The following is a 26,619-nucleotide window of genomic DNA, read 5'->3' as shown; positions in this document are numbered from 1 at the left end:
GGGGGGGGGGGGGATGGGGAGATCCGTCCTTCTGCCAGTGTCGGGCCTCAGCGTCGCAATGGTGCTGATCCCGGCTTGGCAATACATTGCTATGGCCTGCAGCAGGCCAAAGCAATCTATCACCGATCCAATCGATCTTTGCTGTGTATATACACAGCATTAATCTCTATGAGTGATCAGTGCTGTGTATATAGAAGTCCCCCAGGGGGACTTCTTGTTAATGTAAAAAAAAAAGTAAAAATGTTTTTCTATTAATAAAAAATCCCCTTCCCTAATAAAAGTTTGAATCACCCCCCGTTTCCCATTTTATAAATATAAATGAATAAATAAACAAATAAATAAACATGTTTGCTATCGCCGCGCGTGTAATCGCCCGAACTATTAATTAATCACATTCCTGATCTCGCACGGTAAACGGCGCAAGCACAAACAAATTCCAAAGTGCAAAATTGCGCATTTTTGGTCGCATCAAATCCAGAAAAAATGTAATAAAAAGCGATCAAAAAGTCGCATGTGTGCAATCAAGGTACCGGTAGAAAGAACACATCATGGCGCAAAAAATGACACCTGACACAGCCCCATAGACCAAAGGATAAAAGCGCTATAAGCCTGGGAATAGAGCGATTTTAAGGAACATATATTTGTTAACAATGGTTTGAATTTTTTACAGGCCATCACATAAAACAAAGGTTATACATGTTATATATCGTTGTAATCGTAATAACTTGAGGAACATGCATAACAAGTCAGTTTTACCCCAGGGTGAACAGCATAAACACGAAACTCCCTGAAGTTAAAACAAATTCCTTTTTTTTTCCGGGTTCACAGCATATTTTATGGGAAAATAAAGTCTGTCATTGCAAAGTACAATTGGTGTCGCAAAAAATAAGGGCTCATGTGGGTCTCTAGGTGAAAAAATGCAAGTGCTATGGCCTTTTAAACATAAATTGGAAAAAGCAAAAGCGCAAAAGCAAAAATTGACTTTGACCTTAAGGGGTTAATTTCAGGATAGACTTAAGCAGTTTTTCAGAGTGAATGATCAGTTTAGAAGGCAGTGGAACAAGGACAGAGCACCTGGAGCCGGTCCTGGGGCGGAGATATCACCGTCGGAAGCCGTGCGCGTGCGCTCCAGACATGAGTCCGACGGCCATAGAGAATGATGGCTCCAGTCATTCTCTATGGGCATTGGACTCATCTCATGTAATTAGCATACAGCACGCGCTCACCTTCCGGCGCCAATATCTCCGTCCAGGGACTGGGTCCAGTAGCAGGGCTGCACCGGGGGGTCGGGCGGGCTCAGCCTCGGAATGCCGGGTGACAGGTTCCCTTTAACATTTACTACCAAAGTAGCTAATAAGAAACCACACCCCCTCCGAGCATAAAAAAATGAAAGTAGCACTTTATAAATCTAGAGAAATTTTATACGCCATGTGCAAAAACTCTCTCATAGACAACATTCTTATGCAAACACAATCATACATCTGCGCCTTTATCTTTCGGTTGTTTTCGATTGGGAAAATATCACAAGAGTGCTTGTGCTTTTTCTTAGGGTGTTTTTAACCCCTTCTTAGTCTATGACAAACAGTCTGGACATGATTCAGTGGGATTTATGCAAGCAATCAAATGATTGTATATAATTAACCTATTATATAAAAGTTTTTAAAGCGAATGTTCAACTAGGTACATTGCGTTTTTTTATTTCATTTTTTTACATGAACATGAAGCACTGTGACAAAACCCCCACCCCTCTGTAACACGACTCCATTAGAATCAATAAAGCCGCATCACAGGGGGAGGGGAGATTGTCCCACTGTAAAAAACACAAAGAGATGTACCTAGTTGTACATTTACAAAAATTGGGACTTCTGGAAGTAACATAGGCTTTCATTATAATTCTAGAGACTCCATGTATTAGCAGTTTATAGGAGAGAAGAAGGAGTCTCAGCACCCAGTCCCCCACCAATACAAACTTCTGACATGTCGCTAGGAAATTTCACATCATTTGTTTAAATGATAGTTCCCCTTTAAATAAAACTATTTGTACAGAAATGTGACCGATAACAATTACAAATGCTGAGGAAATTTTTATATAACACTATAAATTGTTGTTTTCTTCCACATGAAATGTTATGTTCTTTTTCAATGTGTTAACTAATATTCTTCTCTCCTCTAGGACAGAAGATTCAGCGATGAAATTGACAAGCTAACTGGGTATAAGACAAAGTCCTTGCTGTGTATGCCGATACGGAATAGTGATGGAGAAATTATCGGTGTCGCCCAAGGGATAAACAAGACCCCTGGCGGAGCCCCATTTACTGAGGATGACGAAAAAGTAGGATTGACTTTTAATAAACTAAACTTTTTTTTTTTCTCACAAAGATAATATAAATGCAAATGAGAAATGTGTGAGATTCGGGTTTCAAAACATATGTTACTGAGTGTACTGAATAGAGTAGACACCCACCTCTGTATCGGAGTTAAATCTACATTGTACTCCCTATATACTGCCTGGATAGGCCTCGATAACACAACCTTAGTGCATTTTATTTCCATTATTCTTCCAGCACATTTAAGTAAAAAATGGAGACACTGGGCCATTAGTAGAAGGAATTGATTGTTGCTATTGATTCACAAATGGCGCAGGAAGCTTCTTGCTGTAAGATCGTCCTGCTCTGGGGAATGGGCTCATATTTGTTATTTTCATGTTCAGTTTGAGAGAGTATTAGCCATTGGTACACAATGACAGTGGTGATTGAATGACAAAGGTAATTGTCCTCAGCGGCATTCCCAGTGTATCTTATTAGTCGGTTGTTAGACTGGGTAGACTGTTCCATCATTATATAGATTGTCAAGTGTAATATTGATCCTATAATAACTGGTTCTGCTGTATTTTTTTATATTTCTTAATGATTGAGTATATGTTGTCTGCTGTCTACCTTAATCGCAAAGTGTGATAATTGTAGGGAGTAAAGCCACCGTAGATCACAGGCCTTCAAGGGTTGCCCAGCTTTGCAAAGGGAATGTGTTTCAGATAACAAAGCATGTGCATTTTTTTAAAATTTTACTCTAGTTTAAGTACGTGATTATGAGAGCAACAGTCGATTTTTCTAGACATGCTAGAAGGGGAGAGAAGCTGTAACCATCACATATTATAAATGGAGCATCCTGTGTTATCTATTTAAAAGTCTCACTTTACTTTAAGCGAACCCCGGGACCTGGATAGAAGACAGAGTCAGAAAGTGTGTGAGCCCTAGTACTAGGCCTCCCCAAGTGTCCCTGCCTACTTGCCAGCCCGACCCTAGGCGGTCAGCTATAATGTTCCTTTGGTGTTGTGCTGTGTGATATGCTGAGAGGTTGTGTTGCTGGGTGGTGTAGTGCAACCTTAGGGCTCACCTTCTGAAACCTTCCTGTCACGGTGCGGTCCGAGGGTGCTGGGGCCCTTGTCTTCTTCAGCATACACACAGTAACATAATTTTTAATAAAAGTCTTCACACAATAGCGGTAAAAGTATATTAAGACTTTACTTGAAGGATAACTATGTACAATCCAATACAGGGGCATCTGATGACGGTAAACTGTTGGGTTGATCAGAGTCCTTAGCTTCAGGCGGAGGGTTACCTTGGTTACTATAGCTTAGACTTGGTGGATAAATAGGGTTTCAAGTAGACAGACCTGTTCCAGGGACTTTGCAGTTTTCCAGCCTTTATAAGGTACGTGTGAATAGATACTTGGAGTTACTGAAGAGACTTGACGCTGTAAACGCTCAATATCATGTAGGAGGAAGACGCATGGACACACTGACTTGGAAGCCAGGAAGATGTGGACGGTGAATGGGAGACCCTCTATCACTTCACCAATCCGACAGCAGTCACTAATACATACAGAGGATGTCCTGCTGGGACTTTGAAGACACGTATTAGTTCTTATGGCTGACTGGAAACAGGTTATGGGGTTGAAGATGGAGTCTGACAGGATTACTGAGGTGACGTAGGGAGGTTAGATGTGACTCTGGCGATGCCAGACTACCAACTGTCACTGAGGAGACCGCACAGCCCCTCTGGGTAAAAGGTGGGCGGAGCTAGATTTCCCCTGGCCAATCACTAGAGTGTGATAGGTTGCAGGGGAGGAGCACTGATCAAGCTCAACACTTGTCTCATTAGAGATTAATACATAACAACATATTGAATAAATATATGACAGAAAACACTATCTCCATAAGAGAGTTAGGAAAAAGCAGCAAATACATAGGTCCTAATACAGACTGTCTAAAGTTGCCAATAGCAACAATACATCTCCAGACGCCTGACAATAAACACCTTACTGGGCCATTACACAGCGACAACTGAATGACATTCCCTTTTTTAAGTAAGTGAAACACAGACTGAGACAAGACAGACAAACACAATAACAAATAGTCAGGGAGATACTGGTCAAATCGGAGAATGGGACAAGAACAGCAGGCAAAAACAGAGATCAGAAGGACAGGCAAAGAGGTCAGAATAAAAAGCAATCCAATTAGAAATTCCAGCTCTATGGGACTATGGCAAGCAATGTTCCAGAACACAAATGGACTTCTTATGAGATGCTGGAGTCCCAGTCCAGGGAATGATTGGATCAGCCCTCTGACCTCCAGACCACAGAGAACACAGATTTGCAGGGAAGTGGAGAAGGCAACTGTTCATCACTACTCAGTCTAAACCATCTGCAGCCAGCACTAGGGATAGAAGAAAAAACCAGACGGGTGTGATGGAAACTGTCAATTACCACACAGCAAGTGCTGGAATCATGCACATTGCACATGCAAATTGAATCATGGCGAAAAGCGCAGTCTCTGCCATACTTTACGGGCAGAGAACAGCACTGAGGTCTTATCAGGCGCGGACATAACACTTACATTGTTATCCTACCTGGTTATGAGGAGACTACTGCAAAGTGATCTGTACAGAACAGGAAGTGTCAGCTTAAGGGGCCTATACACCTTCAATAACTATTGGCTGGACAATCCTTTTGCTGACAATTATCTCTGCTGTCCTCATCATACACAAGTACATTGGCAAAGCCAAAGAGTCATGTGTTTCGTATGGGCATGGGGTAAGCCGCAGCCAGACAGAGCTGGCTCTGTTTTATCCCTCTGAGAACAAAATCAATTGTGCCCGACCCTTTGTTCCACATCATCTATTGGTGGAGAGTTGAGAGGCCCCAATACATAAATGGGGTCCTATTATCATTATTATTATTATTAATAATATTATTATTGTGCTCAATGGCCAGTGTGAATACTGTCATAATGGCAGGCGTTAGGGATATTTTTAAATATACATGGAAAATACAAAAAAACATATCTTAAAAAACCTCCTTCACATAAAAAATTCGAATCATTTTCTGATAAAATATTCCTTTCAGAAAATGCTCAAAAAGGTACAAAATATCAAAATGACTAATATACATTATACTCCAATTCTAATTTTTTGATGGTTCCTACCTTCCCGTTCTTGCTGGTCTCTTTCAACACAGTCATGTGATTCCTGCAGCCAATCACTGGCTATAGCAGTTGCTATCACTGTTTATAGTTAGAATTTTTTATTTTTTTTAAGGGACCTGGAAATACAGAGATAGATAAAGACCCAAGAAATAATGGTAGCTTGGTGTTACTTGTTTTGTTATTTTATATAATTATATATTCTAAGAATTTTTTTTACTTTTTTTTGAAACATTGAAGTGGCTAAACGATCTCTTTAAGAATAGCTAAATGAACCCATTACCAAGGAGCCTAAAATTAGGCTTAATTATATTCATTATTCCTGAATGTTATTACAAATTGATTAGGTAACTATTATTATTATTATTATTATTATTATTATTATTATTATTATTATATATACATCTGTGAATTATAAGGCTTGTAAAATATTTTGCAACGGGATTGTAGGAAAACCATAAAAGTAGAATAATCAATTCAGGGTATTATGAAGTAGTTGTACCCGACATTACCGGAGTGATGGTGACACCACATTGTCTTGTATCCTTGACAACGATTGACGTTTGTGAGTCAGAACGTGAACACACCTACAGTCATTTGTGATCATTTCAGTGTGAAATATATGACATCTACGCACATCCAGCCCTTCATTGTATTGTTTTATTGAAACAAGAAGCTACTTTATTTTTGGAAATAAGATTAAACACACCTTTGCAGCTACATGGATCTTTCAGTTATTATGGTTTTTTGTAACTATTGCTTTTTTATGAAACAGTACATATACAGATATAGCAGAGCTGAATTTGTGTTGAGTCACAGTGCAGTAGATTTACCTAAGGTTATAAGGAATAATGGATAAACTGTATAATGCAGACTGTGTGACTGTGAGACAGTAAGGGTGTGTTCACATGTAGAGATGAGTGAAGCGGGTTCGGGTTCGAGTCCATCCGAACCCAAACGATCGGCATTTGATTAGCAGTGGCTGCTGAAGTTGGATAAAGCTCTAAGGTTGTCTGGAAAACATGGATACAGCCAATGACTATATCCATGTTTTCCACATAGCCTTAGGGCTTTATCCAAGTTCAGCAGCCACCGCTAATCAAATGCCGAACAATTGGGTTCGGATGGACTCGAGCATGCTCCAGGTTCGCTAATCTCTATTTACATGTTCAGGTTTTTATTTGCAATCATTGAATGCAAAGTCACTGATATTAAAGGGGTTGTCCAGAATTACAAAACGTGTCCCTTTTCTTCTAGAAACAGCACTTGTCCTGTCTTTAGTTTGGGTGTGAGTTTGGCAGCTCAGTTCTATTGAAGTGAATGGAGCTTAAAGGGACTCTGTACCCAGGGGCGTAACTAGAAATGGCTGGGCCCCATAGCAAACTTTTGATTGGGCCCCCCCCCCCCCGACTGACCACTAAACGGTCAAGTGAAGTCATAACTACATAACTGCTAGCTCTGGTCAGGAGTGCTTGCAGTTAAAGGGACATTTGCAAAACCCAGGAGACCAGCAGGGCCACCCGGTGCTGCAAATGATGACGGCTCAGGGGGCCCAGTGTATTGCAGGAGCAGGCCATGGGGCCCCCTGATGCGGTGGGCCCCATAGCAGCCGCTATGGCTGCTATAGTGGTAGTTACGCCCCTGTCTGTACCCATTATCTGACCCTCCCCAAACCACTTGTACCCAGTGGCGGTCTTTGGCACCAAGCAACCCAAGCGATCGCTTGGGGCCCCCAACATCCAGGGGGGCCCCCACGCCCTGCTCTTATGCTCAAGACCGCAGGACAGGGCCGCTGCCCCGCTCGCTGCCCTCTGAACTGTAACTATGAATACTCGTAATGAGCGCTCATAGTTACATGCAGCAGCAGTGACAGGGCGGGAGACATCAGCTCCCTTCCTGTCAGTCACTCTTGTGTTTTTCCTGCGGTCACAAGTGGCAGCTTTGTCCTTGTGGTGCCGTCGCTCCAGTGACATCACTGGAGCATCGGCGCCAGGACAAGGGGAATGCGGCCTCTTGTGATCGCAGGGAAAACCCTTCCTGCGGCCACAAGAGTGAAGAGAAGATGAGACGCCCGGACCCAGGTGAGTATAAGTGTTTGTATTATTGTGTTATATACTATATGGGAGGGGGAGCACACAGGGGTCTGTTTAACTGGGGGAGCGCACATCGGGGGTCTATATAAATGGGGGGAGCACACAGGGGGGCTATATAACAGGGGGAGCACACAGGGGGGCTATAGACTACTGGGGCTTCACAGAGGGGTCTATATACTACTGGGGGCAGCACACAGGGGGTCTATATACTACTTGGGGCAGCAGAATGGGGTCTATATACAACTTGGAGAGCACACAGGAGGTCTATATCCAAGTGGGAGAGCACACAGAGGGGCTATATACTAGTGTGGGAGCAGACAGGGGTCTATATACTACTGGCGGGGCACACAGGGGGTCTATATACTACTGGGGGAACATACAGGGGGTCTATATACTACTTGTGAGGCACACAGGTGGTCTATATAAAACTGGGGGAGCACACAGGGGTCTGTATACAACTGGGGCAGCACACAAGGGGTCTATATAATACTGGTGGGGCACACAGGGGGTCTATATACTACTGGGGGAACCACACAGGCGGTTTATATACTACTGGAGGAGCACACAGGGGTCTATATCCAAAATGGGGAGCACACAGGAGGTCTATATCCAAGTGGGGGAGCACACAGGAGGGCTAAATACCCCTGAGGGAGCACACAGGGGGCCTATATACTAGTGGGGGAGCACATAGGGGGTATATACAACTGGGGGCAGCACACAGGGAGTCTATATGCAACTGGGGCAGCACACAGGAGGTCAATATACTTCTGGGGGAGCACAAGGGGGGATATATATAACTGGAGGAACACACAGGGGTCTATATACTACTGGGGGAAGCAAACATGGGGTATATACTACTGGGGGCAGCACACAAGGAGTATATATTACTGGCAGTAGCGCACAAGGGGTATATACTACTGGGGGCAACACACAACGGTCTATTGTTTTGGAACGTGTGTCGAGGGGGGGGGGGGCAGACATAACTTCGCTTGGGGCCCCAGAAATGCCAAGACCGCCCCTGCTTGTACCTTCAGATAGCTACTTTTAACCCAAGATCTGTCCTGGGGTCTGTTCGGCAGGTGATGCAGTCATTGTCCTAAAAAACAACTTTTAACTTGCAGTCCTGTGTCCAACGGCAGTGACCTAGAGTATCTGTGCCCTAACGTTGCACAACCCCTCTGTCCCTCCTCCCTACCCTCTTCACCATTTTTCCTATTCCTCTGCAGTGAAAACTACACAGGTGCCTTAACGATCCTGCACATGTGCCGTCCTCTCACAGCTGATGAATAGGAGGTAATCTGCCTGGAGCATTCCTAATGATGAAGAGGGTGGGAAGGAGGGACAGAGAGGTTGTGCCAGCCTAATGTATACATAATCTAGGCCACGACCGTTTAGCACAGGGCTACAAGTTTAAAAGTTCTTTTTAGGACAATACCTAAACCACCTTCCGAACGGACCCCAGGACAGATCTTGGATTAAAAGCAGCTATCCAAAGGTACAAGTGGTTTGGGGGGGGGGGGGGGTGTCAGATTGTGGGTAGAGTCACTTTAATTGTAATACCACACACAACCTGAAAATAGGGGTAGTGCTGTTTTTGATAAAAAGTAACTGTGAATTTTCTAATCCAGGATAACATCTTTAATAGGTGCAGTGTAATACTAATAGTGATTTGTCCTGTGTTTGTGCTGCAAGGAAATGTAGGAGACACATTTATCAATCTTCGCCCCTGACATACTCCATTGAAGAGGTGAAGATTTTGCCTTGCCTGAGGTCCATTTGCCTGATGAGTGGGTTGAAGCAGGGAAGAGGTGTGATCTCCTCCCACAACTAATTTATTATGGTTTATGCCTGGAAACATATATAACCGTAGCAGAAATCTACACCTACACCACAGCATGCGCTTCTTAGTAAACTTGAACGGTTAAATGGGGTGGTGCTTGGTTTAAAACCAGTGTACAAGTATGCCGGTCTTAGTAAATCTCCACTTTAGGGTCCTATTACACGGAGCAATTTTTAACGATTAACGACTATGATAAATGATCGCAAACGAGATTGTTTATCGTTAAAGTGAAATAGTTCACCATATTATACAGTACGATGGTCGTTAGTTATGATTGTTACTATGATCGTTATTGCGATAGTTACTATGATCGTTTACTCCTTCTAATCCCAGCAAAACAATGAACAATGTGCAATTACACTGAACGATTAGTGAAAAAATGCGGAACAGCGAACGATTAGGAAACGATTAACAATAATTTTAGGTTCAGATCTAAATCAACGATCAACGACATACGAACGATTTTTCGATCGTTGTCTGCAATTGCACAGAACCACTATAGTTTAAATTCGAACGATTTAACGATTTTTCGCATTATAGTCGCCCCGTGTAATAGGGCCCTTAGAAGGGAATTTATCTAATGTACACCTAGTGCAGAATGGCAAGGAAGCTAGAAATATTGCACAATATCTTGCAGAGTCTGTGTATAGCTTGCCGCTTTGGTGGTACAGCATGGCGCAAATAGGCCTACCCAGTGTCAAATTTACTACAATTTATGATGCACTCAGGAACAAAGTGTAGTATAAATGTACAGCATATAAATACGCCAGTCTTGATAAATTCCGCCTGTAAAGCATACCAGTTAGAAAAAAAAAAACTTTTAATGTCAGAGAGATATGTCAAAAGTTCGACATGGAGAGAGAGGAGCGGCTGCACATCACACCTATGGCTGATACTAAAGCTGCTAAGCCTATTTTAAAAAACCAACTACAGGATGTTGGAATATGAATTGATCCAGCCATATCGCCCCGTGAACCAACGTGCAGGTCTCCATGTTCACACAGGTCCCTACGCTAACTCCACACCGTGTCGGTCAGTGACCGCCACCCCCGCAAAGCGTGCACATGCAGAGAAGGGAGGCCATGGAGTGGCCCTGCAACCCCCATGTCACAGGACCAGACCCAAAATGCCCCCCCCAAAAGTCCCAGCCAGCACCACCGGCAAGGAAGGCTGCCCCCAAACAACACAAGTATGGATATGGTATTACACTCACCAAAAACTGCTGCAGACAGAATGGGAAAAACATGGAGGTACTGTCGTGTGAGCACAGGTATATGCTCTTTTGGGGGGGCATTTTGGGTCTGGTCCGGTGACATGGGGGTTGCGGGGCCACTCCATGGCCTCCCTTCCCTGCATGTGCACGCTTTGCGGGGGTGGCGGTCATTGACCGACACGGTGTGGAGTTAGCGTAGGGACCCGTGTGAACCAGGAGACCTGCATGTTGGTACACGGGGTGATATGGCTTGATCAATTCATATTCCAACATCCTGAAGTTGTTTTTTTTAAAATAGGCTTAGCAGCATTAGTATCAGCCATAGGTGTGATGTGCAGCCGCTCCTCTCTCTCCATGTCGGATATGTCAAAAGTTAAGATGAAACTTTGATGAGATAAAACTGGAATTAAAGGGGTTTCTGGTATTTACAGTATAATGATAGTCAGTAACACTTCAGGCTTTTTAGTCATTGTCGGATCTCTGCTTGCAGTTGGTGAATAGATGCATTCACTGGTTACATAAACTGCAGGACTAGTTATCTAAGTTCTTTAAGGGGAGCTTAGTGTAGACTATGAAACGGCAAGGAAAGCATTAAAGGGAAACAACAAATCTAACCTGCTGATTTGCCCCCATTGCACATGGGGCGCTGAGGATGAAAGTAAGTTTCTTACCTTGATCCTCAGCACCATTTCTGATGTGAAATAAGTCCATTTGGGTGGGGCTACGGCTCTAGAGTATAAGCCCCGTCCCCAGTGCTCCAAGCTGCCTTACTACATCCTGGAATAAACTTCAAAATGCAGAGAAATGGTTCTGAGGATGAACATAAGAGACATACCTTCATCCTCAGTGCACTGTGCGCAATAGGGAGCTATCAGCAGGTTAGATTTGTCTAACTTTCTAATAGTTTCCCTTTAAGATAGCAACTAGGAAACCTGCAGAATTTTGAATGCAGATCAACATTATAATACAGGGTGTAACTCATGATCAGTGAGCTATGTAATCTGATTCATTTAAATAAATGTTTCATTTAACTCCTGGCCCATTGGAAGTGATTGAGGTTTACAACTTTTCTGGAAAACATTATTCAGCTGTAACAAATCTTCTTTCAAATCAACTGGTTCCAGAAAGTGACAGAGATTTATTTAAAATCTCAGGTCTTCTAGTACTTATCAGCTGCTGTATGTCTTGCAGGAAGTGGTGTATTCTTTCCGGTATGGAGAGCAGGAGAAGTTTTCTATTGAGATTTACTACTGCTCAGGACAGTCCCTGACATGGACAGAGGTGGCAGCAGAGAGCACTGTGTCAGACTGAAAAGAATACACCACTTCCTGCAGGACATACAGAAGTACAATAGAAGTACAAGTTAATAGAAGTACAGTAAATTACAAATCTATGGCACCAGTTGATTAGAAAGAATTATTTTCTCCCGCTGAACTACACCTTTAAGGGGCTATGTTTTATAAACTGTATATATTATCAATATGCTATAAATGTCTGAACAATGTTACCACAATGATCACTAGAACTAAATGGCACTCTCACTTTGTCTCCAGTCGTCTCTGCTCATTTCGGTCATTGCAGGCCGACCACGTAACCTCTGTAGAAAGCCAAGAATAGCCACCAGGACACAAAGTGTTACAGCACATTCTTGTAGTAGACAGGTCAGTGAAGATATATTAATAAAATATTCTACATTGGCAGTGAGTGCAATTAGAGGGAAACTGTAGGTGTCAGGAACTTACCTGACCTGGCTCCAGCGGTGTCTTCCTTTGGCTCGGTTCCGGCAGCCGGCTCGAGAGCGCGCTGTCGCTCCGCCCGCCGGAGCCGAGTGACGTCACGGAGACCCGACGGTGTCCCTAGTAACCGGGGGCGCCGCGGTCTCATGTGACAGTCAGCCGGCCGGCACAGCTGATGCGGCTCCTATGCAGGCTGAGTGACAGATCGCTCTGCCACTCGGCCTGCAGCGCCGCAGCTGTATTGTTGCTGGAATCAGGAGACCGGAACCAATCAGTGTCTGGTCCGAGCTCCTGATCCAGTATAAAGTAAAGTTACAGCCAGTTGGTTATCGCTGGCTATTAGGTTCACTTCTGATCCCAGCTCCCCTTGTCTTATTCCTGCGAACCCCGTCCTAATTCCTTTCTGCCTGACTTACTCGTGTTCTGACCTCCACCTGACTTTTGACTATCCCTTCTGTTACTGATTTTGTACTGTGTTGCCCGTGTGGTTTGACCCGGATTGTTCTACTATTCTATATTGTGTTTGTCTGTCCGTCTTGTTCTGTGTTTCACTTACGCAGTGTAGGGAACGCCTTTGTGGTTGTCCGCAACCGTTTAGGGTCGACCGAGGCAAGTAGGTAGGGTCAGTGAGTGGGTTTAGATCCTGTCTGTGCTTGCCATTCCTGACAGTAGGCTAGAAAAGACATTCCAAAGTGCTCCCATGGCTGCCTAGATAGAAGGTGGGACCTATTGGGGAGGAGGCCTGGCAAAATATATGCTCAAACATAGATAGTGTCTCTCTGAATGAAGCCCACAAACTGGTCAAGTTTAAAATCCTACATCTGAACTATTTTTCGCCCCTTGTATTATTTAAGATGGGGATAAGAGAAACATCAAACTGCCCGAGATGTAACGTGAAGAACGCTGACTTTTTCCACACAATCTGGGCTTGTAGGAAGGTTCAAGGATTTTGGAGGGAGGTGTTGGAAATTCACAACAGTATAACTAATCAGAATGTTCCGATGGCCGCATTAAAAAAAAAGTAAAGCATTGATAACTAAAGGTTTATTCTGTGGGGGGAAAAGACAGGGAATGGAGGCAGATAGGTGATTGAAGCATATTACAGAGTTATATAACTTTGTAATGTGCTTCAATTACTGGGAAAAAGTTTTTCATGGCACTTGTCCTTTAACCCCTTAACGACAAAGGGCGTATAGGTATTGTAGTATTATAAATCTATGTATTTATTATGTGTACTTTCCATGCAGTTGCCCTTGTATGTTGCGAGGTCCCTGCGTTTTGTAATTTTATACATTAACAAAAGACAAAAATAAAGAGTTTAAAAAAAAAGATATAACTGTTGCTTATATACAGTAGCAAAGGCTGCATCCATCTACACAAATGCTATTAGTTTCTGCTCTGAAGAGTCGTAGAGGCGAGGACTGAAGTTAATGAAGTGTCCTGGTCAAACCTCTATGACACTTCAGAGCTGTAATTTCTTGAGGTGATGACAGTGCCACATTCCTTTTTTTGAACCGCGGCCTGTTTCCTGTGCACGGCTTCGGTCTATACCCGGTCACGGCCCTGGCCTGAAGCACTGGAGACCGGTGATCTCCCCTCTGTGACGCAGCTCCATTAAAATCAATTAAGCTGTGTCACATAGGGAAGGGGTTTCCTCACACGGGGGATGGGTGGCCACCCGCCTCCAGTGCTTCAGGCCGGGCCAGTGACCAGGAACGTCCCAGCGCCGGCACCAGTCTATTCATGTAAAGATCTTAAAGCGATGTACCAGCTGGTAAATTCACTTTAAGAGTTGTATTTCCTAAGAATCTTTATATTCCTATGCGGGGTACGGATCTGTAAACACCATGGGATGCGTATAGATAAATATCACTGACGCTATAAATACAGTCAGATAACAGCATCATTTCCCAGCAAACACTGCAGTAATTGACGTAGAAAGTTTTAGCGGGTCAACTTCTAGACTTCTGTTTCTGTGTTTTTATTTGACTGTTATTAGCGGGCAGGAAATGCGAGCGGGGAATCTGCATAAGGACAGTGTGTCATTTCCAATCATAATAAATCTCAATGTACTACTGTCACAATATTATTTTATTGGAAGCCGGAATAATCTAACCATCACACTTTACTGCTTTCATCCTTTTCCTCCCCCACATTTTTATACAAACTGCTGAAAATATTACATTACTTGTGAATTTAAAATCTTGCGCTTCACATCTCCCAGTCTCCGTTTCTTTCTGTGTATCAGTCCTGAGACTCTCTTAGGTTGTCAGAGTACTTTTTCTCAGAGGAAGGAAACAATTTTGTCTGTGCCAGAGAAATTCTACACACAGTATTTATATATTTATAAAATAGTTTTTAAAATAGTTTTAAAATAGTTAAAAAAAACAACAACTTACTGTTTACTGGCAACACAATGCTACAAAAGTAACCACGTTTTGTAAGGTCTAGCCTATTCTCTGCATTTTTCAGCTGTTTTTCTACAATTTTATGGCTGTCCTACCTGCTGCATGTGCCATATGGTTGTAAAAACACATGTAAAAAAATCTCTTTTGTGCAGTTTGTCATCTAATCTCAGACCCTAACCAATCAATTCTTTTCTCTTTGACACAAGTATCATAAATGAATTCCCTAAAGGAGTTATCCAGGCTTAGAAAAATATTGCCACTTTCCTCCAGAAACAGCACTACTCTTGTCCTCAGTTTGGATGCGGTATTGCAGCTCAGTTCAATTAAAGTGAGTGGGGCCGAGTTGTAAAGCCACACACACAACTCTGTTTTTTTCCTACTACTGAATAATCCCTTTAATACAACAAGATTGCATTCAGTGGTGAGTGCTGCTTGCATTTCTTTTTGGGTTTAATAATAAACTAAGGACAAGAGTGACGCTGGTTCTGGAAGAAATCAGCTATGTTTTTTGTTTTTTTCTCCTTGGTAATCTCAATATTGTTTTGCTTATTGCATTTGAAACGCAGCACTCTAAGGGTAAATAAAAAAAAAACGTGTTTATTTCACCCAAATTCTGCGATTTTTCGCCTTCACATAGAGAGCTTTTTCAAGCTCTCTTGAAAAAGCTCTCTGTGAGGGTGAAATGTCGCAAAATTTGGGTGAAATAAACATAAGCATTTTTTTAAAATTTACCCTTGGAGTGCTGCGTTTTTTTGCCAGTCGTATACTCATGCACTCAGTCCTTCAAGTGCTTTTCGCTATTGCACCGCTGATTATTGTCTATCTATCTATCTCCTATCTATCTATCTATCTATCTATCTATCTATCTATCTATTATCTATCTATCTATCTATCTCCTATCTATCTATCTATCTATCTATTTATCTATCTCTCTATCTATCTCCTATCTATCTATCTATCTATCTATCTCCTATCTATCTATCTATCTATCTATCTATCTATCTATCTATCTATCTATCTATCATCTATCTACTTATCTTCTATCTATCTATCTATCTATCTTCTATCTATCTCCTATCTATCTATCTATCTATCTATCTTCTATCTATCTATCTACTTATCATCTATCTATCTATCTATCTATCTATCTATCTATCTATCTACTTATCTTCTATCTATCTATCTATCTATCTATCTATCTATCTATCTATCATCTATCTATCTACTTATCTTCTATCTATCTATCTATCTATCTATCTATCTATCTATCTATCTATCTCCTATCTATCTATCTATCTATCTATCATTTATCTATCAATCTATCTATCTATCTACTTATCTTCTATCTATCTATCTATCTATCTATCTATCTCCTATCTATCTATCTATCTATCTATCTATCTATCTATCTATCTATCTATTTATCATCTATCTCCTATCTATCTATCTATCTATCTATCTATCTATCTATCTATCTCCTATCTATCTATCTATCTATCTATTATCTATCTATCTATCTATCTATCTATCTATCTATCTATCTATCTATCTATTTGTCTTTTTATCTACCACAATGACACAATTACAGCAAGATCCGGACAGGTAGGAATGTTCATTACAGCACAATATATTCTGCACATTACAATTCTTTGTCCCCTAACAATCTAGAGACAAGTGATTCAGGACAGGTATACAACAACATGCAGTTTCTTCAACTTAACACACAAAATAGGTAGACAATATAAGAAAGGTCAAGTAAATGTTGCTAGAGAATCCAAGTAGACTGAACCTGGAAAGGTCAGCCTCCTCACAGACACTTTTTGTAAGACCTTTTAGCGGACGTATGCTTTTATTTGCCATCAGTGTCTGTTATGCTATCGGTGAGCCACTGAACATTCTGTCTTCAGTGAGATTCTGCTTTATTTCAATAACTGCTTGTCTAGATAAGCGGAACACCACAGGGTAGTACTGGGTCATTCCGAGGAGTGTTTGGCAGGACTCTGATATGTGGATGAAGCAAAAAAAAATAAAAATGTTGATATTTGCAGCCTGTTGTTACCATGTACTGTGAAGTGATTGGGTACATGGCATTTAAGCTGGCAAGCGTCTCTAATGTATTATTATGGATTAGATGGTGTGGGACAGAAGCTTCATCGCATTCAGTACATGGTACAGGACATAGCTTGTAAATTCCAGATGGCAACATTATTATTTTTATTATTAGTATTTATTTTTAAAGCACCCTTGACTCCAGAGCGCTATACAAGCTATAAGGGGTGACAGCCAGAAACATTTTAAAATCTAAATACGTTGCATGAATATGGCAGACTGGTACATAAGGATAGAGTACCCTGCCTGCCGGGGCTTAGGGTGGTATTACACGAGACGATTTTTCGGCAATTAACGATAAACAATCATAAACGACCGCTATGACGAATGATCGCTTGTACCAACAGGCAGGGGTAAGTCACTTACCTCCGTCGTGTCGGATTGGCCATCTATGGTTAGAGTCTGCTCTTAGGCAGGCTGTATGCATAGATTGCCAATAACACTGATCTATGCTATGCTATGGCATAGCATAGACCAGTATATGCAATCTAGTGATTGCATTTTTTGAAGTGAAGTGAAAACAAGTGTTAAAAAAAAGTGTAATAAAAAAGTTTTAAAAGTATTAAAAAAACATATAACCCCCTCCCAAAAAAAATGTAAAAACACCAGCTCATGGAGCAAAAAATGACACCCCAACCAGCCCTGTAGGTCGAAAAATAAAAGAGCTATGGTTCTTAAAAGGCGGGGAAGAAGATTGCATTAATTTGACCCGGAAAATGAGGAAGAGCAAAAATACACGCACACAGGAGGCAGGTGCTGTGGATCAATGAGCAAGGTCTTGAAGGGGTTAATTTTATGCTAACATGGCCATGTGATGGCTTGTTTTTTTGTACCTGTTAATGTTGAATGTTAGCATTGATATAACATAATGATTATGTTTTATTAAAAAAAAACAATAATAATTGGGAGGGGTAATGATAAAAATGTGATTTGGGGATTTTTGTCTCTCCCCCCCCCCCTCCTATACTCTTATACTCTCCTGGTCAGTATGATTATAGCGATACCAAATGTATGTATTTTTTTTTTACAAGTTTTACTAGTGTGGCACAGTAGAAACACTTTTTATTTAAATAATAATAATAATGATAATAATAATAACTGTGTCCAAGGCCTATAGCTTTTTAAAAGTTTGTCTTTTACGTTTTTTTTTATATATTTTTGCAGAAAATAAATGTAGTTTTTATTGGTACCATTTTCCAGTATATACAACTTTTTTTTTAGGAGGTAGACTAACAAAATACCACTAGTGTTTTTTTTTCTTTTCTTTTTTTTACAGTCCACCATATGGGATAAATAATGTTACAGTTTTAGACATTAGGTTGTTACAGATGTGGCTAAATGAAATATGTACCATATTTTTTTTATATTTTATGTTTTCTAAAAAAAAATCATGATGGGGTTTATAGGGGAGGTAATATTTTATTAAACCTTTTTTTAACCTTTTAAGTAGCCCACAGGGGGATTTTATTTTGCAATCCTCTGATTATTCTTCTTATACGTTGTCCTAATACTATAGTGCAGAGTGTTATGCCTGTAAAAATTATGCACTGTTGTATACAAGCATATACTACATGGCAGGCCTGGGGGCCTTCAGAAGGCCCCCAGCAGTCATGGAATCCCATTGGCAGCCAGTGACCATGACCCTAGACCGGAAATGGGGTAAATGAGACTTCCAGGTCCGTTACATGCTTTGGTCATCATTTGATTGTGGCATGTAACAAGTTAAATTCCCAGGATTGCAGGTTTTAGTTAGTGGAGGAACCCTGCTGTCATATTGACATCTGAGCAACGAGAGATGCACGACGGACTGATAGGCTGCTGCCATAAAAAGGGGGTGGCCTAGAATAAAGACCCTTAGTGACCACTGTAGAAACACATATGAGTGATCAATAATTGGTAAAGATAAACTTATCATGTTCAAAATAAACTTCTTTTTGTATGCCTCATGTTATTGAGCAGGAGAAGCTGAGTAGATATATATATATATATATATATATATATATATATATATTTATATTGGAAAGATTCAGTAGAACTTATTTATGGATGGAAATCTCTGCTCATTCTTCTCAGAAGAAGTATAGATTTACATAAATAAATGGCAATGTGTACATTGTGTACATGTACAGGTGTACATTGTGTAATATTTTCCCACAAAACTGTTTATCGATCTACTCGGGTCCTCCCGCTCTATACCATGCTGCCTACAAAATTGGCGGCAATGTCAAGGTTTTACCAGACCACTGGCTTTCATCAGTGAAAAATAGAATTGACATCTTTAAATTTCTCCTGTCTGATTCCATTGTTTTCAGAGAGATAAGCGTGCCAGGTGTGTCTGCCAGTCACTTATCTTCCCTTCCTCCATTGAATTAAGAGGCTCCTCCTGCCAAGGCTGATGCCAACACATCTGTACTAATTACTGGTAACATAGGAAACTTTAAGCAGGACCCTCTCCCCTGGCTGTGGTAATTCTTCCTTATTCCAGGGTAGGCGGACATCTTCTGATATCTCCTCTGTATTCTGCATCAAGGCTTTTTCGGTAAAATGGTTACTCATTGTGTTTCATGTGAAACATATTGCATTTAATGTTTCTACCAGCAGATGGTACCATGTTAATGTAACACGACAAAATATAGAACAGCTTAAAAAAACAAAAAAAAAAACAAGGTATAGGATCTCTATATGACAGTGATGGCTAACCTTGACACTCCAGCTGTTGCAAAACTACAATTCCCATCATGCCTGGGCAGCTAAAGCCATATCTTTGGTTGTTCAGGCATGATGGGAATTGTAGTTTTGCAACAGCTGGAGTGTCATGGTTAACCATTTAATATAAATCCATATTAAAAGAACTAGTTTTAAACATTATAATAAATATTTTTGAGAATGTCATATATTATATATAAAGTAGGCTGTAAGTTATTAGTTCTCACTAGTGTTGAGCAAGTATGCTCGGTCAAGCATAGTGCTCGATTGCTCATCGGGGTGCTCGACCGAGATCGATGCTCAACGGAGCACCTTGTGATGCTTGGGGTGCTGGTTAAATATTCACGCTACTATACTGACACTACTTGTCAGTACAGTAGAGCAAATATTTAAACAGTTTCGAAGCTTCCAGCATCATCCTCCATTAGGATATCGAGAGCTTCAAAACCGTTAACATACTAACGGTTGTTGCACAGTAAAGTCTATCTTCTTGCTCAGTCAGAACACATCGGATCTGCATGTAATCTGGACATGCTTCTGTTATCCTGGGGGCAGAATAGGTTCCCTGTATAAAAGCAGAAAAACATTTTTGCACAATGAACAATGACCCTTTATGTTCAGAAGAAATGTAACCGTATTGATTGCAATGTGACGTTGTCCATATGCCGTCAGGTCAGGCCACAGATGCTGCCAAGTTGCCGGCTCTTTGTCGGGTTTGTCTATTCATGTGGATACACAGGAAAGGTCAGCCATTTGCAGCTCAGGTTGATGAGATGTAACTATCGTCTGTCTGCACTTAGCGACACATGACCCAACATCAAACCAAATGTCTGTCTAAAAATGACCCATGATGATCACAAAATTATATATATATATATATATATAACATGCAGACTTGTCATTTCCATAGTGCAGGTAAGCAAAAGAGACATATGCAACCTTACTATGCAACATCAGATTTCATGCTTGAGATCCTTTATGCAAAGCATTGCTGCTCTGAAGGGCTGGGAATTACTAAAGTAGTGGCCTTATTTCTGAGCTTTTTTTTTTTTTTAAATTAACATTGGGGGAGATTTATCAAACATGTTGTAAAGTAAAACTGGCTCAGTTGCCCCTAGCAACCAATCAGATTCCACCTTTCATTTTCCAAAGAGTCTGTGAGGAATGAAAAGTGGATCTGAGCCAACTTAACTTTGTACCATGTTTGATATATCTCCCCCATTGAACCTATTTAGAGAACTGAGGGCCCAATGTATAGGTTTCTAGGGTAGTATAAATCTTATTTCTAGACTTTCTTGGGCCTTTTAGGGGCCTATTCCACGGAGCGGTAATTGGCTGATCGTTCATTTAGGTTCAAACCTAAAATCATCGGTCGCCACCCGCGCATCGCTACATGGAATAGCGGGCGCGGAGGGCGACCAGCGATTTCACAAACATCATACATTACTTGTCCAGGTGCAGGTCTTCTCCTTCTCCCGGTCCAGCGCGGCAGCATCAGCTTCAGAGCTGACAGAGCGCTCAGCCAATCACTGGCCAGGATGGCCACAGCCAGTGATTGGCTGAGCGTTCTGTTCGTTCAGTCAGACCGCTCCAAAGCTGAAGACCTGCATCTGGACAAGTAATGCAGCCCTCGCTAACGATTGTCGGGCCGTGTAATAGGTCCAGTAAACGAGGGCCGATCTAGCAGATCGGCACTCGTTTACATCGTTGGTCGGGCCCTGCTCGGCCCGTGGAATAGGAACCTTAGTGATGTTGCACCCATGGCCGATATTCGAAAGCTTCGTCTTGTAAGGAAATCAGTGGTTGTGAATAACAGATTAAAACACCACACAATGGGGGAGATTTATTAAACTGGTGTAAAGTAGAATTGTCTTAGTTGCCCTTAGCAACCAATCAGATTCCACTTTTCATTCCTCACAGATTCTTTGAAAAATGAAAGGTGGAATCTGGTTGGTTGCTAGGGGCAACTGAAACAATTCTACTTTACACCAGTTTGATAAATCTCCCCCATTGTTTTATGGATACATGCTCAGACCACAAAGGACCGTGCCATGGGATCATACATGATCTTTGACGATTATATTAAGGCCTTTTAATATCAGTGGTTGATCAAGATTTAGTGTCATTTTTGTTCCTTATTTTTATTTACTGTATTCTCCTAACAGATGGCGATTTGTTCCCTATCCAGTACCAGCGTGGGTGACCCCCTTTAGAGAGTAGGAATCCATCCAAAATAATATTTAATTAGATTTCTGGATTATGGCTGGGATACATTTGTGAGTTTCTATTATGTATTCACTTGCTTCTTTTTTTTTTTCAATTTCTCCCTCCAAAACTTTTTAAATACATTATAGGGGAGATTTATGAAAGGCTATGTTCACACAACGTCTCTTGAGCCCTGCTTAAAAATACGTCTGTTATTTTGAGGCTAAAATAACGGACGTCATTTAGCAGCCTGGCCTCTCCTGAAAAGTCCATTGAATTTAATAGTAAAAAAGAAGAATGAACGGGGGAAAAAGAAAAACTGTGTGTGAACTACTAATAAAAAAATGTCCGCTGTTAACAAATGACAAATCACAAATGACCAATCACAGCTCCTCTTATATTTTACCAGAGCTAAAAACTGAGCTGTGATTGGTTGCTGTGGACAGTTTACACCAGGGCTGTGGAGTCGGTAAGCCGCAGCTACGACTCTGACTCCTGAATTTTATCAGGACCGACTCCGACTCCCAACTCCGACTCCTGCTCCTTCATAAATGGCCAGTCATATACCAGGGGAGTTATTTATCACACTGGCTCAGCAGCTTCTCCCTAATGTCCTACATGATCCTGGGGCGACTTCTGAGGGAATGAGGAAAGATATAAAGCAGATTCTCCTGTGTGTGCAGTGGATGCAGCCAGTCTCCAGCCTCCATGTCCTGAACTACTCACAATTAGACTAAATGGAGCAGGTGGTCTTCTCCTGTTTCTAACTAATATTCACCATACACTAAGAAACACTGCTAACAATGCCAGATCCCTGTAATATAGAGGTCAGCCTTAGTGATATACAGGGGGTCACACATAGTGATATAGAGGGGTCACTGTGGGGGCACACCAAAAGGCACACACAGCCTTCTACAGCCATAGCATATATATACACACACATACACACAGCGTGCTGCAGCCATAACACACATACACACAGCCTGCAGCAGCCATAGCACACATACACACAGCCTGCTGCAGCCATAGCATACACACACAGCCTGCTGCAGCCATAGCACGCATGCACACGCACACACACACACACAGCCTGCTGCAGCCATAGCAAACACACACCCACACACACCTACACACAGCCTGCTGCAGCCATAGCATACACACACAGCCTGCTGCCACCAAAGCACACGCACACACACACACAGCCTGGTGCAGCCATAACACACACAGCTGCAGCCATAAAACACTGAAGAAAAACACCACATTGAGGACAGAGGTTACTGCTGCAGTACTTATGTCTTCTCCTCCTTCTCTATATTACACAGGATATCTTCATATTACACTGCTGCTCATATACAGTCATCCAGCATTCAGGAAGAGACCAGCACAGATCTCCCCCCACAGACTGGACTCCTCCAGAAACAAACTGCCAAATAGTGACCGACAACTTTTCCTCGACCACCCTTATGTAATAGGGCCAGTGTCCTATTAGAATGTTGCTCCTAAAATATATTGATGAGCAAAACTTATAAAATTCATATCAAACTCAATTCTAAATTCTTTAAAGATTCTTTAAAGAGTCGGTACATTTTTCTATTTATCTATCCATTTATCTATCTGTTATAAGAAGGAGGGGAAGCAAACAGGAAAAAAATGTTTATTTAAGATTTACTCCCTTAAAGGGAACCTGTCAGCTCTAAATGATGCTCAGAGCTGCAGACTTGCAAATGGACCAAATAATTCCTGCCAGCCCTTGCTGTTTGCAAAGTTATAAAATCATACTTTACTTGTAAGTTCAAGAGTTATAGAGTCTGTGCTGAGCTGCAGTATGCACACCTCCTCCCCCACCCCTCCCTGACCTGCATGATTGATATTTAGCGTTGGGCATCAATAATGCAGAGCAGACAGGAGTTGGGGAGGGAGGAGGCTTATATGTTTAAGCTCAGCCTGACCTTTATGACTCTTATAGTTTTGAGCAGACTTGACAAACTGTTTGGGTTTGGCAAAGTTCTCTGAACCTGAATGCTTGGCATCTGATTTCTGGTGGCTGGAGAAGTTAAATGCCGCCCTAGGGCCTCCAGGAAAACATGGATACAGCCTATGGCAATTTTTTTTAATTTTTGACAAAATCAACCTAAATTATACAGTCATTGCCAAAAGTTTTGAGAATGACACAAATATTATATTTTCACATGAACTCCTGCCCTCTGGTTTTTATGTGTGTTTGTCAGATGTTTTTATCAGATACAGAAATATAATTGCATTCAAATTATGAGTAACAAAAGCTTATATTGACAGTTAGAATGAGTTAATGCAGCAAGTCAATATTTGCAGTGTTGACTCCCTGGCATGCTCTCAATCAACTTCTGGACCAAATCGTGACTGATAGCAGTCCATTTTTGCATCAATGCTTGCATTTTGTCAGAATTTGTTGGTTTTTGTTTGTCCACCCGTCTTTTGATGATTGACCACAAGTTCTCAAGGGGATTAAGATCTTGGGAGTTTCCAGGCCATGGACCCAAAATCTCTATGTTTTGTTCCCTGAGCCATTTAGTTATCACCTTTGCTTTATGGCAAGGTGTTCCATCATGCTGGAAAAGGCATTGTTGATCGCCAAACTGCTCTTGGACGGTTGGGAGAAGTTGCTCTTGGAGGACATTCTGGTACCATTCTTTATTCATGGCTGTGTTTTTAGGCATGACTGTGAGAGAGCTGATTCCCTTGGCTCAGAAGCAACCCCACACATGAATGGTTTCAGGATGCTTTACAGTTGGCATGAGACAAGACTGGTGGTAGCGCTCACCTCGTCTTCTCCAAATAAGCTGTTTTCCAGATGTCCCAAACAATGGGAAAGGGGATTCATCAGAGAAAATGACTTTACCCCAGTCCTCAGCAGTCCACTCCCTGTACCTTTTGCAGAATATAAGTCTGGCCCTGATGTTTTTTCTGGAGAGAAGTGGCTTCTTTGCCCTCCTTGAGACCAGGCCTTGCTCCAAGAGTCTCCGCCTCACAGTGCGTGCAGATGCACTCACACCTGCCTGCTGCCATTCCTGAGCAAGCTCTGCACTGCTGATTGCCCGATCCCGCAGCTGAAACACTTTTAAGAGATGGTCCTGGCACTTGCTGGTCTTTCTTGGGCGCCCTGGAGCCTTTTTGGCAACAATGGAACCTCTCTTCTTGAAGTTCTTGATGATGCGATAGATTGTTGACTGAGGTGCAATCTTTCTATCTGCGATTCTCTTTCTTGTTAGGCCATTTTTGTGCAGTGCAATGATGACTGCACGTGTTTCTTTAGAGATAACCATGATTAAAGGGGTACTCGGGGCAAAATTTATTTTTAATATGTTATTACATAAGAAAAGTTATACAAATCCCTAATATACACTTATTATGGGAAATGCACATATTGTGCTATTTTCCCTCAATTTAGTAGATCAGGCAGGCTCACTTCCTCTAAAAAAAGGTGACGTCACGTCTCAAGTGCCGGGACCAGCAGGGGGCGCATGTATGCAGATGTGTCAGTGCCTTCCTCTGTGTGCTGGCTGACACCCCGCTGTTGCGGTTCCTCCCCCCAACTAGCTATCCCCGCTGCCAGGTCCCAGCGCAGTTCACGAGCGCTCACCCCGCCGGGAGACAGCGGCGGGTGAGCGCTATTACAAGGGACTGGGCGGCTGCATGGGGAAGTTCAGGAGCGCTCACCCTGTCGGGAGACAGCGGCGGGTGAGCGCTATTACAAGGGACCGGGCAGCTCAGAGCACAGCTGGGTAGATTGGGAGGTGCAGGAGCGCTCACCCCGCCAGGAACGAGCGGCGGGTGAGCGCTCCTGCGCAGAACGGGGCGGCTGGGCGGGCTCAGAGCTAGTTGGGGTAGCACTGGGACCAGGCGGCGGGGAAAGCTAGTTGGGGGGAGGAGCCTCCACAGCGGGGTGTCAGCCAGCACAGAGAGGAAGGCATTGACACATCTGCATACATGCGCCCCCTGCTGGTTCCGGCACTTGAGACGTGACGTCACCTTTTTTTAGAGGAAGTGAGCCTGCCTGATCTACTAAATTGAGGGAAAATCGCACCATATGTGCATTTCCCATAATAAGTGTATATTAGGCATTTGTATAACTTTTCTTATGTAATAACATATTAAAAAAATGTTTTGCCCGGAGTACCCCTTTAACAGAAGAGAAACAATGATGCCAAGCACCAGCCTTCTTTTAAAGTGTCCAGTGGTGTCATTCTTACTTAATCATGACAGATTGATCTCCAGCCCTGTCCTCATCAACACCCACACCGGTGTTAATGGAGCAATCACTGAAACGATGTTAGCTGGTACTTTAAGGGTAGGGCTGCAATGATGTTGAAATGTGTTTTGGGGGATAAAGTTCATTTTGTAGGCAAATATTGACTTAGTAGTTGTTGTTAAGCTGATCACTCTTTATAAAATTCTGGAGCAAATTGCCATTTTAAAAACTGAAGCAGTAGACTTTATAAAAATCAATATTTGTATCATTCTCAAAACTTTTGGCCATGACTGTAGATGTGCTAGATTTTTTATCTGATCTCTATGTAACTAATCTTGAAAGGATTGTCCAGTTCCAAAAACCCACTTTCATATACTATAATAATTAATCTGGATCCTCAACTTTTGGCCAAAGTGAAGTGCATTTACAAATATAGTCTCCCACTTTGTAGGACCTGACCTATCCTGTATTACATAGCCAACCCATAAATTTGAATGGGCAAAGTACAAAGCTTAATTTCTCCAGTGGTGGCGCTTCAGGGAAATTGAACAGTACAATTATTATTATTGGATTATTTAAGTTTTTTTTTATGCTATTAGTAG

The 26,619-nt window shown here is 41.9% G+C and overlaps 1 protein-coding gene across 2 annotated transcripts in view; it reads left to right on the top strand.

Moving 5' to 3' along the window:
- PDE11A (phosphodiesterase 11A) overlaps window positions 1–26,619 on the top strand; it is a 398,617-nt gene that overhangs the window by 107,893 nt on the left and 264,105 nt on the right. For both annotated transcript variants that reach the window (XM_069985174.1, XM_069985175.1), the window contains exon 2: window positions 2,174–2,332. In XM_069985174.1, the coding sequence (XP_069841275.1) occupies window positions 2,174–2,332 (159 nt within the window). The remainder of the gene's footprint in view (window positions 1–2,173; window positions 2,333–26,619) is intronic.

Source organism: Dendropsophus ebraccatus, chromosome 9 (assembly GCF_027789765.1).
Source record: "Dendropsophus ebraccatus isolate aDenEbr1 chromosome 9, aDenEbr1.pat, whole genome shotgun sequence".
Taxonomy (NCBI): domain Eukaryota; kingdom Metazoa; phylum Chordata; class Amphibia; order Anura; family Hylidae; genus Dendropsophus; species Dendropsophus ebraccatus.
This window is presented reverse-complemented; position numbering and strand designations above follow the sequence as displayed.